This window comes from Perca fluviatilis, chromosome 5 (genome assembly GCF_010015445.1).
Source record: "Perca fluviatilis chromosome 5, GENO_Pfluv_1.0, whole genome shotgun sequence".
Classification (NCBI taxonomy): domain Eukaryota; kingdom Metazoa; phylum Chordata; class Actinopteri; order Perciformes; family Percidae; genus Perca; species Perca fluviatilis.
The window spans coordinates 149,586-169,903 of record NC_053116.1 but is presented as its reverse complement, the minus strand read 5'-3'; the positions used below and the strand labels follow the sequence as shown (position 1 = coordinate 169,903).

Below are 20,318 nucleotides of genomic sequence, written 5' to 3'. Positions count from 1 at the left end.
GCAATTATTATTTATGAAAAACCCAACAGAACATTAATTATTTTCCATAAAATAAATCGTAGGGGAATGGGGCTTTGGTGGTGATTAGAGTCTTGGATATGTCAAAGATTATCAACAAAATTAATTTGATTGCATTAGTACTTTTTATGTAGATCCAGATACTCCCTCTGGACACCTTCGTGGACAAAAATGCCTCATTGACTTCCATTATAACCACATGTTTTGATCTCACTGCCTTTACAGTATAAAACCATGCATTCTGTAATGTCGGCATTTCATTTTGAACAAAAGTGGTGATATTTGACATTTTTACAGTATTTCACCAGATTCAACCATTTTGCCCTTGAAATCATTGTATTTTTGCCAGTTATATTATGGAGCCGTGTTTGTGTGTGTGTGTGTGTGTGTGTGTGTGTGTGTGTGTGTGTGTGTGAGAGAGAGAGAGTTTGTGTAAATCTGTAAGCAAGCAATGATCATATTAGGTGTGAAAAAAGGCATCTTTTGAAGGATGCATTTCATGTGTCTTTGAAGACGTGCTTGAATAAAAACATTGTCTCCTGCATTTGCTGTAAACTGGCGCTTATCATTTCAAATGGTTTGTGGGACATGGTGGCCCTGAAGACTGGTCTCCCACTATGGACATCCCACAGGCTCCGGGTGGATTCCCCTTTGGATTCCCGAAACTTGTGTCATCTTCAGATGAGTCCTGCAGTTCGCTGGAAGATAAAGGCTCCTTCTCTTTGCTCCAGGTCTTTCTCCTTCTCTATAGCCAGGTGCATGAACATACTAATAGTTGGTTTTGTTTACAACAAATGCAGGAGACAATGTTTTTATTCAAGCACGTCTTCAAAAACACATGAAAAGCATCCTTCAAAAGATGCCCTTTTTTCACCCCTATAATTATCAGCTCTTGTTTACAGATTTACACAAACTCTCTCTCACACACAGACACGCATGCATGCATCCACGCACGCACAAACACGGCTCTATAATATAACTGGCAAAAGTAAGGTGCGTTTTTTAACCCCTAAAATTATCGTCGTTTGTTTACAGATTTACACAAACTCTCTCTCACACAGACATGCATGCACGCACACACACACACACACACACACACACACACACACACACACACATATACAGTACAGGCCAAAAGTTTGGACACACCTTCTCATTCAATGCGTTTCCTTTTTATTTTCATGACTATTTACATTGTAGATTCTCACTGAAGGCATCAAAACTATGAATGAACACATATGGAATTATGTACTTAACAAAAAAGTGTGAAATAACTGAAAACATGTCTTATATTTTAGATTCTTCAAAGTAGCCACCCTTTGCTTTTTTTGAACACCAAGTGTTTGCAGAGTTATCAAAAAATGACTTAAATAGTCATGAAAATAAAGAAACACATTGAATGAGAAGGTGTCCAAACCTTTGGCCTGTACTGTACACACACACACACACACACACACACACAACACACACACACACACACACACACACACACACACACACACACACAGCTCCATAATATAACTGGAAAAAACACAATGATTTCATGCATCGGCCTACAAGGGCAAAATGGTTGAATCTGGTGAAATACTGTAAAAATGTCAAATATCAAATGCTGACATTACAGAATGCATGGTTTTATACTGTAAAGGCAGTGAGATCAAAAAAATTGGTTATAATGGAAGTCAATGAGGCATTTTTGTCCACGAAGGTGTCCAGAGGGAGTATCTGGAACTACATAAAAAATACTAATGCAATCAAATCAGTTTTGTTGCTTATCTATGACATATTCAAGACTCTAATCACCACCAAAGCACCATTCCCCTATGATTTAATTTAAGGAAAATAATTAATGTTCTGTTGGGTTTTTCATAAATAATTGTTACTTCAAAGAATTAAAACTGACATTTAAAAGGGTTAAAATCCAGAAAATGATTAAATGTTTGGTAGTTTTGAGCAAGTTAGAAGTTGTTTAAGTGATTTATGAAAAAAAGCAGAAAAAGATATTGATATATGATGATTTAATATCAGTTTTGTACATTTTGTACATTTTTGCCTCGAAGGTGTCCAAAGGGAGTATCTGGCACTATGTAAAAAGTATTAATGCAATCAAATCAGTTTTGTTGCTTATCTATGACATATTCAAGACTCTAATCACCACCAAAGCACAATTCCCCTATGATTTAATTTAAGGAAAATAATTAATGTTCTGTTGGGTTTTTCATAAATAATTGTTACTTCAAAGAATTAAAACTGACATTTAAAAGGGTTAAAATCCAGAAAATGATTAAATGTTTGGTAGTTTTGAGCAAGTTAGAAGTTGTTTAAGTGATTTATGAAAAAAAGCAGAAAAAGATATTGATATATGATGATTTAATATCAGTTTTGTACATTTTGTACATTTTTGCCTCGAAGGTGTCCAAAGGGAGTATCTGGCACTATGTAAAAAGTATTAATGCAATCAAATTAAATTTGTTGCTTAACTTTGACATATCCAAGCCTCTAATCACCACCAAAGCCCCATCTACATATTATTCATTATATGGAAAAAAAATCATTTTTTGTGTTTTTTTTTTATAGATAATGACATACTTCAAATAAATAAACTGGCATTTAAAGGGTTAAAATCCTGAAAATGATTGAATGTTTGGTGGTTTTGATTAAGTTAGAAGTTGTTTAAGTGATTTATGAAAAAAAAGCAGAAAAAAATATTGATATAGGATGATTTAATAGCAGTTTTTGTGTGCGTGGACATTTTTGCCTCGAAGGTGTAAAAATGCCATCCAGAGCAGGAGGGTACAAAATGAATCATTTAAGTATAAAAAACATGTAAGAGTAAAAAACACTGGATTTAAAAAATGTGACTAAAAAGAAAGGTTCCTACAAAATGTCATGCCATAAGCAGTAACACAGCAAAAATTATCACAAAATGAAAAAAAAAACTTGAGAAAAATGTACAAAAATGGCCGAAGAGGGCATGAGGGTTAAAGAAATTAACCCAACACTTCATCATTCCAGTCTGAAGTTACGTATTGCATCTTGGGTATTGCACTTGACAATGCAAGTTTGTCAAGTCAAATATCCTATATGGCTTTAATAGAAACATTTATTTTGAAGCATCGAGATGCATCAAGATATCGAATCAAAGACCTGATAATCATAATTGGATATCGTAAGATCGTAATATGGCATGTTTAGTCTTTTCTTGGTTTTAAAGGCTGCATTACAGTAAAGTGATGTCATTTTCTGAACTTACCAGACTGTTGTAACTGTTCTATTATTTGCCTTTACCCACTTATTTATTATATCCACATTACTGATGATTATTTATCAAAAATCTCATTGTATAAATATTCTGTGAAAGCACCAATAGTCAACACTACAGTATCGTTGCGGTATCGATATCGATGTATTTGTGATATTTGATTTTCTCCATATCGCCCAGCCCTAATGTCTTTTATTGGCCTTTAAGTTGATTGATCAACATATAATTGACCAAAGATCATCTTCAATGTGTATGTAATTGTGCAAATTCCCAAGAGTGGAAATGTTGTGCATGTCAGTTCGGAGTAACGCTGATTTGTTTTTTTGTTTTTTTAACTAAAAACAAATAAAGCAAATAAAGATGAAATCCTTTAGCACAAATATAAAGAATAAGCTTAATCTAAGCTTAAATATTTATAATGGTCACTTGGCTATTCTGTTATCTTTTCTTCATTAGATTTTTTTTTAATAAATTAACATTTACAGGACTCAACACTAACTTTTAAAAGTGGTTGCCAGGCTGGCAAGCAGGCATCAGCTTCTGGTTGGTGAAGTGAATACATAGTTTCCATTTATATTTTGAGTAAGATAATTAAGATACTATGCAGTTATATGTTAGCCTAATAATGAAATTGTGACATCAAAGTCCCAAAAATGAACACATTTCCTTTCTGTTTTTTGTTCAGGTTCATCTGGTTCTTTCTCACTTCAATCAATTTGAGCAGTTTAGCATTGTGATGCTGAAGGGTTAGTCCAATTTTTCACCCCACAGTCAAATAACTTAATTTGCTCACCATTGTCTCTAAAACAAAAGCCTGTTATGGGTTATGCATGTGTGCAGCTTTGTTGCGTGCAGCGTTGTTGCCTGCGGCGTTGTCGCGTGCACTTCTCTGGTTCTGACTGCAACAGTAATAATTACTAGGCGTGTGACTAGACACCCAGCTCACGAGACGAGACACAAAATTGGGTTAATGAGATCAAGACGAGACTTTAACACTATTTTACAGAAAACTACAATGAAGAAATATAAAAATAAAAAGAGCACTGAAAGGTTTTGCCACAAACTTATATGACTGGCTTCTCTCCTGTATAACTAACAATTACACTGTTACTTATTCCATATGTATGGTGGAGAGAGAGTGTTTTCACTCAGAGAACCAAGGTTACAACATAACTAAGCATTTTCTGGCAGTAGTTGAGACCAGTTGTTGTGTACTTGAATTTGTCATTGTACAGTAGACAGAGAGAAATGAAGCTTAGTTTACTATTGTTTCACAGTGATTACATTCTAAACCACAAATAAATTACCGTCAAACACTCAACAGATGATTTTTGTGAAGATGACATGCTCCTTTGTCTGCATTTTATTCATTGCAGCAGTAAACAAGGAAGTAGGCTGCTCTAGTATCGATTTATGGCCATTATAGGACGAATGGAGAACATTTCTCTTTGTTTAATATCATTAAAAGTAAAGTTAGGTTTTGCTGTCCTCTTTCTGACAATTTTCATTTTAAAAAGGACAGAGAAATTGGTCTGCGCAAGACAGCGCCACAGTGAACTGCACGCGGCGGACGCGTGTCTCGGCCGAGAGAGAGAGAGAGAGAGAGAGATCGTCATGTTTTAATCTCGCGAGATCTCATGGGATGAGATCTCGTCACACACCTCTAATAATTACCACTTTTTTTATTTTGCAGTTTACTGTCCTTATTGGTTATATGTTAAAAGGTGCCAAGATTAGGTTGCCAATTTCTCAAAATGGTTACCTAGCAACTGTACTGTCGAGCCCTGATTTGTTATCCAGGATGCCATCCCTGGCCATCCACTAAATCAATTCAAAACTTTTCTGTGAAGAATCTCTTTGTGGTACTGTGTGTAGCTGGAACTCACTCTGGCTGAAGCTGGGTGGGTCGACTGAGGAGCCCATCCAGGGCAGGGGGGGTGAAGACAGGGGGGTCTGTCCCTCCTTGTTACAGTAGTCAGCTATCCAGGAACTCTTGGTGGTGTTGTATTGCTCTGGAAGGACCAGATAAGTGTGTACTGAATGATGTGACAGAACACTGAACCTCAAAGTGAATGTGCAGAGAAGCCCTTACTCACCCAACAGGACAGAGGTGATGTTGACATCCAGTCTCTGCTTGGCTCGAATCCCCATCTTGAAACGTGGAGGGTGGAGACGGCCGGCGGCCTGCTGCTGCCAGGACAGGAAGCAGGGCCAGGGCTCGATGAAGGGCTCCCAGCCTGACACACACACAGACACAGAGACACACACACACCAACTGAGATAGGATTTGTCATTAATGAAAAGCAACATTTTCATCTCTGTTGGACCACTGCACTTTGCTTACAGGTCTGATCAATCTGTTGATAATATCTCACATGCTCTGCACTTTGCTGTAGAACATCTTGATTGATATGACATTACTGTGAAATTTAACACAGTGCCTCTAAACCAATGTCTTGCTCAGCCACAGCTGACACAGTCTTTGGCTGTGTCATTACCAGCCATGACAGCGATGCTGGTGTTGTTTTCACCTTGTGAGTCTGTGTGTGTGTGCACGTGGGCATGTGTGTGTGTTATCATGTGGTCCTAAAGACACCTTCTGTATGGGGGGAGTACCACAGAGGAGGTTTTCAGTACTTGCCAAGTGTGTGTGTGTGTGTGTGTCTGTTCTGTTGAGAGAAGTTGAGATCAAAATGAAGGCAGAGTTTGGAGATGGGTGTGAAGCGAGCAAAGGCATCACTTTATGCCTGATTTGGCGGCTGATGTGATCTCGTCACATGTTCTCTAGTTGTATTCTGCAATGTCTTGGCTGTTTGAGCAGTGGGCAGCACAGTGTCTGTGTTTCACATGTCCAAACTCTATGAGAGTGACACACTACACATTCTGCATCATATTGTTGGGAATTGAACTATTGTTTTAGGTTTTGATAGGTTTGAACAAACAAGCAGCTGAATTCTCTTCACGCTCAGGAAAATGTTCACAATAGATCATTGAAACATTAAATAAATGTTCTAATGCTACAAGTTAATCTTATTACCCGACAACTCTCTGTTGTAATAGTCTCCAGACAGAGTGAAGCTGGCGTTGCCTTCCTGAGTGGAACCGATGCGCTGCAGCACATAAAGCCCTGCAATGACAGGGATATGATCAGGCTGAGATACAACATATTCGTCCTCAGCTTCAGTTAATAATTGTTTATGAAGCACTGTTCATAGCATAATGAAGCATAATGACTGACAGTTCTCAAATACTTACATTTGGAGTCCTTAAAGTCTGATGCAGTATCTTGTGTAAATAAGACTTACTGGAGAAAGTGAGCTCAGCCAGTGGGATGTCACAGTCCAGACAGTCATCGATGAAGCAGATGCAGACGCCCTCAGCCTTCAGCTCCACCCCAGACAGAGGAGCTGAATGGCTGCTGGAGCCAGAGTCCGTCCTGGCTCTGGCATGGCCCACTATGTTCTCAGCGTTCTCCAGCAGCCACGTGGCAGCCTGGTCCAGCTGGCCTGAGGGATGCATTGTTCTGTCTTTATATAGGTTCTCATTCAATAATAGTGAGAGACTACTGTCAGATTACTAGGTGTGGAGAACAGTGGTAAAGGTCTCACTCACCTTTACAGTGGATCAGGGCTCTTTTGCAGTCCTCTTTCCTGAAGCCAAGGTCTTGTAGATGGGTCAGCTGGCCCTCTGTGGAGACAAAACACATTCATAAAATGTTTTTCTGAGAGCAGGAATAAGCAGTGGGATAACAGCATCAGAATCAGATGATGCATGGTGGGGGCAGTGGGGGGATGAAGGAGGGAATTAGGATGAGTTATTGATGAGAGGCCCTGAGCTGGCTGAGATGTGTTTCAGTCTGTGTTTGGTGCGAGCATCATGTGCTGAGCTGGACTTTACAGCTGCGTTGCTGATGATGGTGGGGGAGTGAAGTCCAGGACATCTCACCCCCAACCGGCTCGTCAGACACCGCCTACCAAGAGCCTGGGTCTGTCCGAGGTTTCTTCCCAAGAGGGAGTTTTTCCTCGCCACTGTCGCACTGCTTGCTCTTGAGGGAATTACTGGAATTGTTGGAATTGTTGGGGCTTTGTAAAATATAGAGTGTGGTCTAGACCTACTCTATCTGTAAAGTGTCTCGAGATAACTTATGTTATGATTTGATACTATAAATAAAATTGAATTGAATTGAATTGAATTGAATCTCCAGCGTCTGGTTGACGTCAAGCTCTAGGTTTGTATCTGTACAGCTGTGACACAGCGTTCCTATATGCCACTACTCAAAGTAGTTAGTTAGTCACCTTGCTAACTTTTAAGCCAAATGACATAAAAAATAACAATTTCAAACAACTGAAGATGTGCTATGACTACAATATTTGGATGTATTTTAGACACTGATAATAATTGTGAAAAAAAGATTTTATACTTTTGTCGGGATGGAAAAGCTTCAGTTTCAAATCCCTCTATTGGCTGGTCTTCACATACCTATGAGGGCCTCTGTCTTCTGTCTGAAGCTGTCTTTGGGGGCAACCATGGGCTCGCTGCTGGCATCACAGTCAGAGGGCGTTGCAGAGCTGGCAGTAGGGAGGGACTTGGCGATGGCCAAGAAGAGCTGAATGTCGTTGTAGGACAGACGGATGTCCAGAGTAGGAAACTGAATCTGCCAGAGAATCACATGCACAATTTAAGGGCCAATCCACCCAGTTTGCATGCCAAAGTCACATCACTACTAATGCTGAGTACTAGTCACCCTGTGAAAACTGTTGTATGTCTTCTGTGGTTTTGAGTTGTCCAATCTGAGAAAATGATTTGAGTGGCGTGGCTATCTCAGTCTGGTCCTCCAGACTACACATTCAGAAGAGGAAGCCTGGAGGCGTGAAGTTTGAGAACTTTATTATAGGAAATATAAGAGCCATTGTTTTAAGAGTTTGACCCATACTAGAGACTAAATCACTGGAGTATTCTTCTAAGAGCCAACAGTTTAGAAACTGCTCAAGAAATGAAATGACACTGACAGACTTGAGCACTAAGCAAGAAGTAAAAATATATTGTTCATATCACTGCAGTAAAGTCTTATACAGGCAGAATGTTGTGCTTATGACCAGAAGAACACTTTGTACATTTGGTAGCCCTAAATTAAACATGTGAAGGCAATAATAGGTACAAAATGCGTGGACCGCTTTATTCATAAAACAAGGAAGTACTCTAGTGTAGATTTATGACCATTTCAGGACAAGGTGAGAACATTTCTCTTTGGTTGAAAACATTAAAACGAAAGTTAGGCTTTGCTGTCGGCTTCCTGACTCATTTTAAAAAAGACAAAAAGAGTTTGTGCTAGCCAGCTGAGAGCACATTCAAGCTGTGAAAAAGAGGAATAAAACCTTATTTTCTGGTTGTTTCACACAGTTGTGTTTTAAAGCACGAATAAATAACCATCAAACAGATGATTTACTGTGGAGAGGGATACTCTTAGTTTAATTTTCCTCCTCTCCATCCCAATAATTACATGCAACATGCAGTCGCTATTAGACAAAACCTAAGGTTCTTTCTTTTTCCAAGTGTTTTTGAGATGAAACGGGCAGGCACACTGAGCTGCAGGCTGCACACTGTGTTCACCCCTGCACCCCCAGCAGCCCTCGTCCTGTCATGTTGCTGTATACTGCAGCGGACTAATGTGCCTAATCTTCACCAGTCTTTAACCCGCGGTGAAAACGCAGACAACAATGGGCTTAAGAACCTTATGAACCTTCTAGTTTTTTGAAAAGTTGTAGAACATGTTGGTGGAGAAGCAGCTGTACGGAGAGTATGCTCCGTTTTATGCTATGGTTTTGTTTCTGCAGTAAGCCCCCTTTCCCACAGTGACAGTAAGGGCCTGTCCCAATACCTCCCCTTCCCCTAGATTTTTGCCCTAACCCTTGTTTTTGCACGTTCTCGTTTAGGGGTAGTGTGTCCCAATACTTAGGGAGAAAGGGGGAGTGCTATTTTCCCCTTAAAATCCACCCTCAACACATAGTGCGGTCCGATGCAGGCTTAAAATGAAGTGGGAGATGAAATTACCCAGGATACCTTCCGAACTCAGCGAGCCGGCCAAAATATTTCAACCAAGATGACGGACACCGCTGGCAAGGAACAATTTAATTCTAAGTATATATTTGCAAATAAGCATGTTAAAATTACGAAATATGTTGGAATGTGTTAGTTTGATGCACATCCAAAAGGACTGTTGAGTTTTGAACACTAATGTTAGAAAATATCTCACGAAGCTAGCTAAAGGGGAAGCTAACGGGGAAGCTAACAGGAAAGCTAACGTCTATTCTAATGACCGCTGCTCTGTTACAAACCAGATCATGCATGCAAGAGTAGGCTATCCCGGTTGCATTTAGAGTAACTGGGATAGTTATGTACATATAAACGCACTAATCAGATCGTATCGACCATTCAAAAATCCGTCTTGTTCTCTCCTGTTAATTTGCAATTCACTAAAAGCTGCAACTGGTGTCTTATGTTTAAGGGACTGTGGAGCAGACCTTTGGCCTCATCAGATTCAGGGCAGAAAATGAGGAGAGGTTTACAAAAAAAATTCAATTCAATAACTGATAACAATATCAATGTCTGCTAATGCTCTAGCCCCCAGCTACAATGCATTTCGACACAGCTATTCACAGCAAAAATTGTCCTGTCCTGTTAGTAGTGTCCTGGGAGAGTCAGACACTGTCCTGTAACTCCATATGTCTGACTGTCCCAGGAAACTCCTCAGGACACTACTAACAGGACAGGACAGTTTTTGCTGCCATTGCTTCTCGCTGCTATTCATCATATTTGTATGTTTATAGGAAAGCAGTGAAAGACTTGGGCCTGGAAGGAAAAATTACAGGACAGAAGGCAAGCAAGAAGTGGGAGAATCTGAAGAAGCGGTACAAGATAATTCTTGGATAGTTTAAAAAAATATCCTATAACTGGTGCAATACTGATGCACATAACCCCCCCCCCCACCTCCCCAGGCCATTGTCAAACCCCAAGACGAACCTAAACCCCCTGAGGAAGACATCTCTGCCTCTCAGCCTGGATCTACTCTTCCTCCCACCACCCCAGTTCATCCCACTACATCAACCACTACTCGTTCCCCGGCCACTCCAGCCACCACAACCCCATCATCTCCCAGAAAGAGGAAGAGAGGCAGTAATGTCATTGTGGATTATCTTAAAGCGGAATCAGTTAAGGAGCAGAAAAGGCACGAGGAAACAGAGGCCAAAACGGAGAGGTTTTTAACCCTATTTGAAAAACTTGTGGACAAAATGTCAGAAAAATAGTTCTGTTGTGGTTAAAAAGTGTTCAGATGTTAAAATATTCAATATTGAATCTGCAATATTTTTATTTATAAATCCTCAGGTAAGTGTGGAGCACTGTTTTTATATAAATTGTTCGTTCTTTTAAATTGAAGTGTTCAATCTTTGAACAGTGCAGTTTTTCAATAAACCTCTTCATGGGTTAAAGAAAATGTGTGTTAGGTTTTTGACCAATCACCATCCTAATACACAAATTGCATATCTAGATCATTATAAAAGAAAGCATCATCAACATAATCAAAATAATAAGTTTAATAGAAATTTAAAAAATGAACCATATCTCCACAATAGAACAGCACAAAAGAACATGTGCATGTGTGAGTGTTGAACTATTTACAATTTTCATCAGAATTTTCTAATGAGGGGCTTGTGCGTAGCTCAAGGCAGCAAGAATGTCCCTTGTGGCATTCCCTGGTGTTTCGTGTGCCTCAGGAGCTTCTTGTAGGGGGGATCAGGGTCCAGGATGTCCAGTGCCACATCATTGTCAGGTTCCAGGACATCTCCATTGTCAATGCAAACATTGTGCAGGAATGCTATGGATGCTACAGGATGCTATGACCTGGGGTGCAAATGTAGGACTGACCTCCAGGGCCCTGTAAAGTGTGGACCTCCAACGAGTCTTCATAATGCCTAAGGCTCTCTCCACAATGGAACGTGCCCTTGATTGATGGTAGTTAAATTTTCTTTGCTCCCGACCATTCACAGGTTCCCTATATGGAGTGATGAGGCAGATTGGTGTCTCCAAACAAGGATATCCACCATCTCCCAGGATGAAGTATCCATTGGGTGGATACTTTCTGGCCAGATAAAAGTAGTGGTGCAACGCATCGTCATTCATCCGTGATCTGTTCAGATAAATATCTTTGGTTCGGCACACACGTGATCCGCGGATTGATTTCTGAAAAAAAAAAAAAAAGTTGTGCGCATCTTCAGTCCACACACAGCGTGGTCATGGTGAGCGGAGGAACGGAGGAGCTTGAACACTCCGCGTCATTTAAATCCCCTGTATGGGAGCATTTTGGCTTCCCTGTCAAATATAATGATGAAGGAAAGAGGTTAGTGGATAAAACCGTGATGGTGTGTAGGCACTGTGGCACAAGAAAGCCATATGACAGTGGAAACACATCAAGCATGGCCACGCATTTGAAGCGGCATCACCCCGGTGTTTCACTGACAGGAGTGAAAACGAAAGCTGCTCAACAACCTCTTATCACCGCGGCATTTAAGCAGCCCCTTGTTACACAATCAGACTGGGCTAAAGCCATCACAAACGCTATCGGTGTGTTTATAGGTGCAGACATGAGGTCATATTCGGTTGTGCAAAACGAGGGCTTTAAACACATGCTGAAAGTGCTTGAGCCACGTTACGACATCCACGGGAACGGAGAGCTATGTGACGATAACCGCTCACTTCATCACAGCAGACTGGGAGATGAGAAGTCCTGTGCTGCAGACACGCCCCCTCTACGAGTCACACAAGCACTCATCTTGTGCAGGTACTGACACAAGCAGTGGAGGAATGGAAGATAAAGAGGCCCAGTACTAGTAATAGCCCAGTCACAACTGATAATGCCAAATAAATGCAGTGAGTGAGGCAGGATTTTTTATTTGTCTTGTCTTTTTTTTTATTTTATTTTTTGCTGATCACGAAAAATGATCCGATCCGTGACTCTGATCCGAGAAACGATCCGAACCGTAAGTTTTTTGATCCGTTGCACCCCTAGATAAAAGGAACTGTTTTTTAAGATGCGTGTGTCGTGTACGGAACCTGGATAGCCTACAAAAACATCCAGGAACTTTCCAGTAGAGTCACAGATGGCTTGCACATTTATTGAGTAAAACCCTTTGTAGTTTAGATAGTCCAGACGATGATGTGATGGGGGCTTGATTCTTATGTGACAACCATCAATAGCACCAACAGCGTTGTTGACGAGGGGTGTCCCAGAAAGCTGGGCAAATCCATCAGCCACAGTGTCCAGGTCTGCAGGCTTCGGAAAGGCGATGCCTCTATGGAGATTGTCCCAAATGAACTGTGCCACCTTGTGTATAATCCTGTGAACAGTGGATTTGGGCACACCAAAAACTCGTGACACCACACAATAGGAAAGTTCATGGGAAGCCAATAGACGTAGATCAGGACTTCAAAATCATTCCCCCAGCCGTGGTCCTGCTATCTCCGCATCAGGCGCTGCAGAGCATTTGGTCTCTAACTCCACATCAAACCACAGGCGTAGGATGGGCACGTCCATATTCAACCTGCAGTATGTTGCTGGACGGTCAATCTGGAAAACAATGAACAACAATCAACATTATTGCATAAGTCATGGCCCAACAACACCAGTTTGATCTAGTAGCCTAATAAAAACACATTCCACAGACAGTGTAGATTGGTGACATTTACAATAACAATCTTGTGTTCAGTAAACAGCAGTTTTGAAATATGTAACCTCAACCTAGAGGTCTCAGCTACACCCCTCCCCCCAGAGGACTGCAGAAAGTTTTGTACACTGGTCTAGCAGGACTATTCTGAGTGCTTGTTTTTGTTTACTTTCTCCTCATAGCACACACAGAAAATGACTACCTATCAAAAACAGTTAAATGCTACATTACGTTAAATGATTTAACCATAGACTGGATTTAACTATACGATCTGAATGTGTAGGTTGTCTTATTTTATTTTACTGACACAAACAACAGGTAGTTGCAGTTGGGCTAGCTGCTAGCTTTAAATCATCAACAGCTGAGTTGAACATAGCGTCAAAATATTTAAACAAATCAACATACCTGAAACAAGTCCACAAGGGAAAGAAGACGGCGAATGCGTCTTCTGTTTTGCACATGTCTTCTCCGTTGACTAATCAGACGTAAATAAACCAACACAGCCCACAAAACAGGCAACACAACCGCTGGAACCGGCATTTTCCTGAATGAAAATAGTACAGCTTTGGTACAGGCTACTACCGTAGACACATCGAAGCTGCGCGTGACGTAGCTGAGCACGTTCGCTACGCTAATTTGCATATAGTAGTGTCCCATTTCATAGGGAAAGATCCTCACCCCCAGTTCCCTTGTCAAGGGCACTTTACTGTCTAGGGCACTCAAAACCAAGTGAAAGTTTTAAGGGGGGAGAAATGGGACAGGCCCTAAGCCTATACCACCTGACTCTGCTGCCAGTTAACCCAGTAACATTTTGGTTGAGCTGATGAGTTGTGCTGTGCTAATGCCTGACCTCCAGCAGCGGTGGGATGTCCTCCACATTGAAGGCGTCCAGTAGACCGGAGCTGCTCTGGTATGTGGGGCTCCCACACAGCTCCACCTGGATGTTGACTGGGTCGATTATGGACAAGGCCGTCTCCAGCTCACTGCCCAGCCGACATGAAAACACCTGGGGGGTCAGGGGGATAGCTCGGAATCATGGCTAATAACATGATGATTATAGTTAGTAGCACTCCTGTACCACCAATCCCATATTACATACAAAAACCACAAGTATCACTTTGTCCTGAGCGACACTCCATACTTTGGGACTATCAAGGGTAGGAGGGGTTTGGGGAGGAGCTTGAGCTGTATAAATGTTAGCAAGTACAAGTAGGTTAGTGGAGCATTAATAATAATATGTTTGCATCAGATGGCTGCCCACTAAGAGCCAGCTTCTGTCTGAGGTGCCTGCCTGTTTAAAGGGAGTTTTTCCTCGCCACTAAATGCTTGCTCTTGGGGGGAATTGTTGGGTTCTTGTAAATTAGATGTGTGGTGATGGAACTACTCTATCTATAAAGTGTCTTGAGATAACTCTTTGTAGTAGCCTAAATGCAGTTAACTGATAAATGATTTTAATTTATGTGTTAAATGGTAATTTTCATTGTTCATTTATTTTGAGGAAATTGGGGGTAATATTTATAGTTAATATTTACAGTATTGCAAAGGATTGTTTAATCATCTAAAATGTTTGTGGATAATTTAGAGTGCATTTATATTACATTGGTGATATTTTGGAAATATTGCATTGTTACTTTTAACCGTATACACCTTTAATTGCATAGAATACTCTCGCGAGAGTCGTGAGGTAAATTAAAAAAAGGGGTTATCGGAGTGATCAGCCAGGCAAGGATAGAGTGGAGCCTCAGTTTTTTGACCTTCTTTTTTCTATTTTCCCTTTTTGCCGTTAATAATCACATTTATTTTTCGTACTATTGCTGTACTGATGTTTATGTTGCTAACCGAGTAAACGGATATGTTTTTTTCTACGAGTGGTTCCGTGGATTTATTGATGTGGATTCGGACAAAGGGATTGGACAAAGCGTCAAACTAGGGCTTTACTCAGTGGAAACCTACATTTTTAGTCAAAAAACTCACTCTGCACGGATTATTGGACTTTGGAACTGCCTGACTTGAGACAAAGGACGGAAGGAGGAAACTTTCGCGTTGAAACTGTAAGTTGAAGCTTTTCATGCTCTGAGGCAGATCGTTAACTGAAATCACGAGGAGTGCGGTTGGTGTGTGCGCCGCCGTAATAGAGAAATAAATGAATAAAAGGACGCCGTTCGCCTGAACGAAGAAGTGGAACGCAGTGTGTGTGTGTTAAGCTCACCCTACGGTTTGACATTTGCACTAATTAAGTGTGGAAAGGGTACAAGCGGCCGAAATGGGTTTCCTCAGGAGGGTGGCTGGCGTCTCCCTTAGAGATAGGGTGAGAAGCTCAGTCATCCGTGAGGAGCTCGGAGTAGAGCCGCTGCTCCTTTGCGTCGAAAGGAGCCAGTTGAGGTGGTTCGGGCATCTGGTAAGGATGCCCCCTGGGCGCCTCCCTAGGGAGGTGTTCCAGGCACGTCCAGCTGGGAGGAGGCCTCGGGGAAGACCCAGGACTAGGTGGAGGGATTATATCTCCAACCTGGCCTGGGAACGCCTCGGGATCCCCCAGTCGGAGCTGGTTAATGTTGCTCGGGAAAGGGAAGTTTGGGGTCCCCTGCTGGAGCTGCTCCCCCCGCGACCCGACACCGGATAAGCGGACGAAGATGGATGGATGGAAGTGTGGAAACATTCGCTTGTTATGGATGAACAAGACAGTGGAAAACGGACAGTAAAAATGACTGAGAAGGCTGTTGAGGAACACAAGTCTAGACAACTCAATGCACGCAGGTCTAAGCTAACCCAGTTAAGGAGCATGGTAAAGCATATTGAGCAATTAATGGAAGATGATGCGAATGCTGACATGGTTAAAAATAAATTGCGTGTGGACTTCAGTGGTTTGGAGCAAGAATTTTCCGACTTAAATTCTGGTTTGAGAAGATTTATGTCTGAAGAAGAATTCCTGGATAATCAAAAGAACTGGTTTGATCTTAAAAATAAGTCAATAAATGATTTCTTCTGGAAATGTGAGGAATGGATGAAAGACGTCATGAAACGCTCTGAGCAGGCTGAAGAGTGTGATAAACAAGTAATGCCCACAGATAGTAGGTCTACTTCATCAAAAACCACCACGAAACGCTAAAGCAAATCTGGATCACAAAGTGGAAGTGTGTCATCATCATCCTCAGTCAGAATAAAGGCAGAAATGGAGCGTCCTTCATTAAAGGCAAAGGCTGCAGCTTTAAAAGAGAAGCTAGCAATAGAAAAGGAAGAAGCAGATTGGCATGCTGAAAAAAGATGCAGGGAAGCTCAACTGCAAGCAGAAGAAAAGCGGCGAGAGGCGGAGTTTGAGGCTGAACAAAAAAGAATAGAGGCTGCGATAAAGGCTAGAAAGGAGATGCATGCAATGCAGACTGCTCTTGCAGAGTCAGATGCAAAAATGGAAATTTTGCAAAAATATGAATGCACACAAGCAGCTGAGAGCAGTAAAGAAGCTAATGAACAGATCGCTGAAACAAAGGTGAACCCCATCTACCAACCATCTACACAGCACACCCCGCCTACATCCAACTTTGAGACCAAGGTTCAGCTAGCACGACCACAAAGAGCCCTGCCTGCATCAAACATGGACCTCAATGATGGACCAGTGCTTGACAGTTTATGCAAGGCTATCTCTCAACAAGTCGACGTCACTGAGTACCTTGTGAAAAATCACAAAGCCACATTACTCCCTGAGCTCACTATTCCAACATTCAAGGGTGATCCGCTTGAGTATAAATCCTTTATCAGATCTATTGAACATGGAGTAGAAGGTCGAACTGGTGACAGTCGTGATCGCCTACAGTTCTTGTTGCAGTACACAAGTGGACAACCACATGAGTTGGTAAAAAGCTGCATTCACATGGAACCCTCAGCAGGTTATGCTAAAGCGAAAGAAATGTTGAAGGAGTTTTGACTACAAGATAGCAGAAGCATACATGAAGGAGGCTTTGGATTGGCAGACAATCAAGCCAGAAGATGGTGCTGCACTGCAGTCTTTTGCATTGTTCCTCACAGGCTGTTGCAACACAATGACTGATATCAGCTACATGGAAGACTTGGACAACACAGCTAACATAAAGGCACTGGCTAACAAGCTGCCGTACAAGCTCAAAGAAGCTTGGAGAAAGTCTGCATGCGACCTACAAAAAAATACAAGAAAGAGGGTTAAGTTCAAGGATTTTGTCGAATTTGTCAACAAGCAAGTTAGATATATACTACATCCACTTTATTGGAACATACAAGAAACCACCACCAGGACAAAACTTCCAGTACAACAGAAATCAAATCAACAGTACGCAGACACATTCAAACCAAAGAGAGTTTTCACAGCAGCCATTGTCTCCTCCCAAACTGAAAACAAATTTAAGACTGAAAATGACAAACAACCAATGCCAAAAACACAAAATGTATCTGTGGACGCAAACAGCAAGCCTTGTGTTTATTGCAAGGGAGAGCATCACAGTCTCATAGTCTGCAAAAAACTCAAAAGCAAGCCGCACAAAGAAAAGATTGACTTCCTGTGAAGCATGGGTCTGTGTTTTGCATGTTTGAAACATGGTCATATGAGCAGCAGCTGTAAAGAAAAGGCTCAATGTCAAAAATGCTCTCGACTGCATCCCACGCTGCTCCACATGAATACTAAAGGCTTGCGAGAAGAAACAGCAAGTGAGCGTTGTGAGCAGCAATCTGTTTCAAGTACCCTTGTACACATGAAAGAAACTTTTGCTGTCACCGGGGGCCGGTAAGGAAAACTGTGCTCTTTCGATCATTCCAGTGTGTGTCAAAGCACAAAAGGGAACCAAGGCAGTGACAACGTACGCATTTTTGGATCCAGGTAGCTCAGCTACTTTCGCTACGGAGTCATTAATAAACCAACTGAGCATGAATGGACGCAATACAAGCATTTTGTTGCAAACAATGGGGAATTAATCTATTGTTAACACTTGCATTGTGAATGGCATGGAAATCAGTAGCTTGGATGGCAACCACTTTATTGAGCTTTCAGAGGTGTTTTCACAGAAAAACATACCTGTAACCAAAGATAATATTCCCCGCCAAGAGGACGTTGACAGTTGGCCTCATCTGAAGGAGGTGAAACTCCCCACTATCCAAGCAGAGGTTGGATTACTCATAGGAGCAAATGTTCCCAAAGCGATGGAGCCACTGCAGGTGGTAAGGTGCGTGGATGACGTCCAAAGATGATCACCAGTTTATGGACATGGTGTCTCAATCCTCAAAACTTGTGGATGGTCATCACAGTGTTTGCTTGCCGGTGAAGAACAAGTCATTGTACATGCCAAACAACAGATCAGTTGCAGAGCAACGTGCGCTGAACTTACAGAAAAGATTCTCCAGAGATGTCAAGTTTCATGCAGAATACGCTGCATTTATGGATGACATCCTCAAGAAAGGCTAAGCAGTGAAGCTGGATAGCGGTGAACATCAGCGAACTGAGGGACGAATATGGTATCTGCCTCATCACGCAGTTAGACATCCAGTTAAGCAAAAACTGCGTGTTGTTTTTGATTATGGAGCAAGCTTTCAAGGAACATCGCTGAACCAACAGCTCCTGCAGGGACCGGACCTAACAAGCTCGCTGGTGGGGGTCCTCTTAAGGTTCCAACAAGAGACCGTGGCGGTCATGGCTGACGTGGAGGCTATGTTCCACCAGGTCAGAGTTAGCAATGAAGACACGGATTTCTTCAGGTTCCTTTGGTGGCCTGATGGGAACTGCGAGCAGGCACTTGTCGAACACAAGATGTTGGTACACATCTTCGGCGCGACATCTTCGCCAAGTGTTGCAACCTTTGCACTTCAGAAATGTGCTACAGATTGAGGATGAATTTGGTCAAGAAGCTGCCAAAACAGTGAAGAAACTTTTTTATGTAGACGATTGTCTCAAGTCAGTTACAGATGAAGACACAGCAATCACCCTTTGCGCTGACTTGAGGAGCATGTTGGCAAAGGGTGGATTTCGACTAATGAAATGGTCGAGCAATTCCATTCCGGAAGAGGAAAGGGCCCAGGGTTTTCAGGATTTGGACTTGGATGAAGATAACTTGCCAATGGAGAGAGCATTGGGAATCCAGTGGTGTGCCGAAACGGATCAGTTCAAGTTCAATATCAACCTCAAAGTTCGACCACACACTAGGAGAGGCTTGCTTTCCCTTGTCTGTTCCATTTTTGATCCGTTGGGTTTTCTCGCTCCAGTGGTACTGCCTGCCAAAAGAATCTTGCAAGACTTATGTCGGCAGATGTATAGTTGGGATGAAGACTTGCCTGATGACGTCATTAAGAGCTGGAAAAAGTGGATGTTTGGTTTACAACAGCTTGAGACCTTTGGAGTTGACAGATGTGTTAAGTCAAAGCAGTTTGGTGTGCCAGTCTTTGCACAGTTACATCATTTTGCTGATGCTAGTCAAGACGCATATGGAACAACAAGCTACCTACTGCTACGCACTGCAAGCAGTGAAGCTCAATCCACCCTGATTATGGCAAAGGCAAGGATTGCGCCCTTAAAGTCTCCAACCATACCGAGAATGGAATTGACTGCAGCCACAGTTGCCGTCAAGATGGACAAGCTTCTGAAGAAAGAGCTTGAACTGGAACTTAACGACTCAATCTTTTGGACAGATAGCACGGCTGTGCTAAAGTATTTGAACAGCAGAGGCACAAGATTCAAGACTTTCGTTGCCAATAGGATCACAACTATCCTGGAGCACTCTCAGACTACTCAGTGGAGATATGTTAGTACCAGTCTGAATCCTGCTGATCATGTCTCGAGAGGACAGACTGTTGAAGCATTCTTGAATAATGAAAGCTGGCTTTCAGGACCAAGTTTCCTGCTCTGTGCACAAGACCAATGGCCCAAGAATCCAGATCCTGGAATGCTGGACATTGACGACTCAGAGGTTAAGAAGGTAGTTCAAGTGCATGTTATTCAGACGCAAGAGCCCAAAGATGAAATGGAACAGTTGATGACCTACTACTCATCCTGGACAAAACTTAAACGCGCTGTGGCGTGGTTTCTGAAATTTAAAGATTTGCTTAAGGAACTGAAGGCAAAGAGAAAGGAATCAAACTCACACGGAGAAAACAGAATTAATCAGTTCAAGAAAGATTTCAAAGGAACACATCTAACCTGTGAAGGTTTGAATGAAGCAGAAAGAGAGATCGTGAAATACTGTCAAAAACAAAGTTTCAACGAAGACTTGACTATGTTAAAGAAACATCAAAGGGTAAAGAAAAGTAGTTCTCTCTACAAGCCGAACCCTGTACTTCAAAACTGAGTTATCAGAGTTGGTGGAAGGCTG

At 41.8% G+C, this 20,318-nt stretch overlaps 1 protein-coding gene across 7 annotated transcripts in view; it reads right to left on the bottom strand.

Annotated features, from left to right (window-relative positions):
• The window catches only part of vps13d (vacuolar protein sorting 13 homolog D), a 134,988-nt gene that overhangs the window by 39,834 nt on the left and 74,836 nt on the right, over positions 1 to 20,318 (bottom strand). For all 7 annotated transcript variants that reach the window (XM_039801938.1, XM_039801940.1, XM_039801939.1 and 4 more), the window contains exons 33-39: positions 13,850 to 14,005; positions 7,760 to 7,934; positions 6,893 to 6,967; positions 6,586 to 6,786; positions 6,318 to 6,407; positions 5,377 to 5,517; positions 5,167 to 5,292 (exon numbers count right to left, since the gene is read on the bottom strand). In XM_039801938.1, coding sequence (XP_039657872.1) covers positions 5,167 to 5,292; positions 5,377 to 5,517; positions 6,318 to 6,407; positions 6,586 to 6,786; positions 6,893 to 6,967; positions 7,760 to 7,934; positions 13,850 to 14,005 — 964 coding nt within the window. The remainder of the gene's footprint in view (positions 1 to 5,166; positions 5,293 to 5,376; positions 5,518 to 6,317; positions 6,408 to 6,585; positions 6,787 to 6,892; positions 6,968 to 7,759; positions 7,935 to 13,849; positions 14,006 to 20,318) is intronic.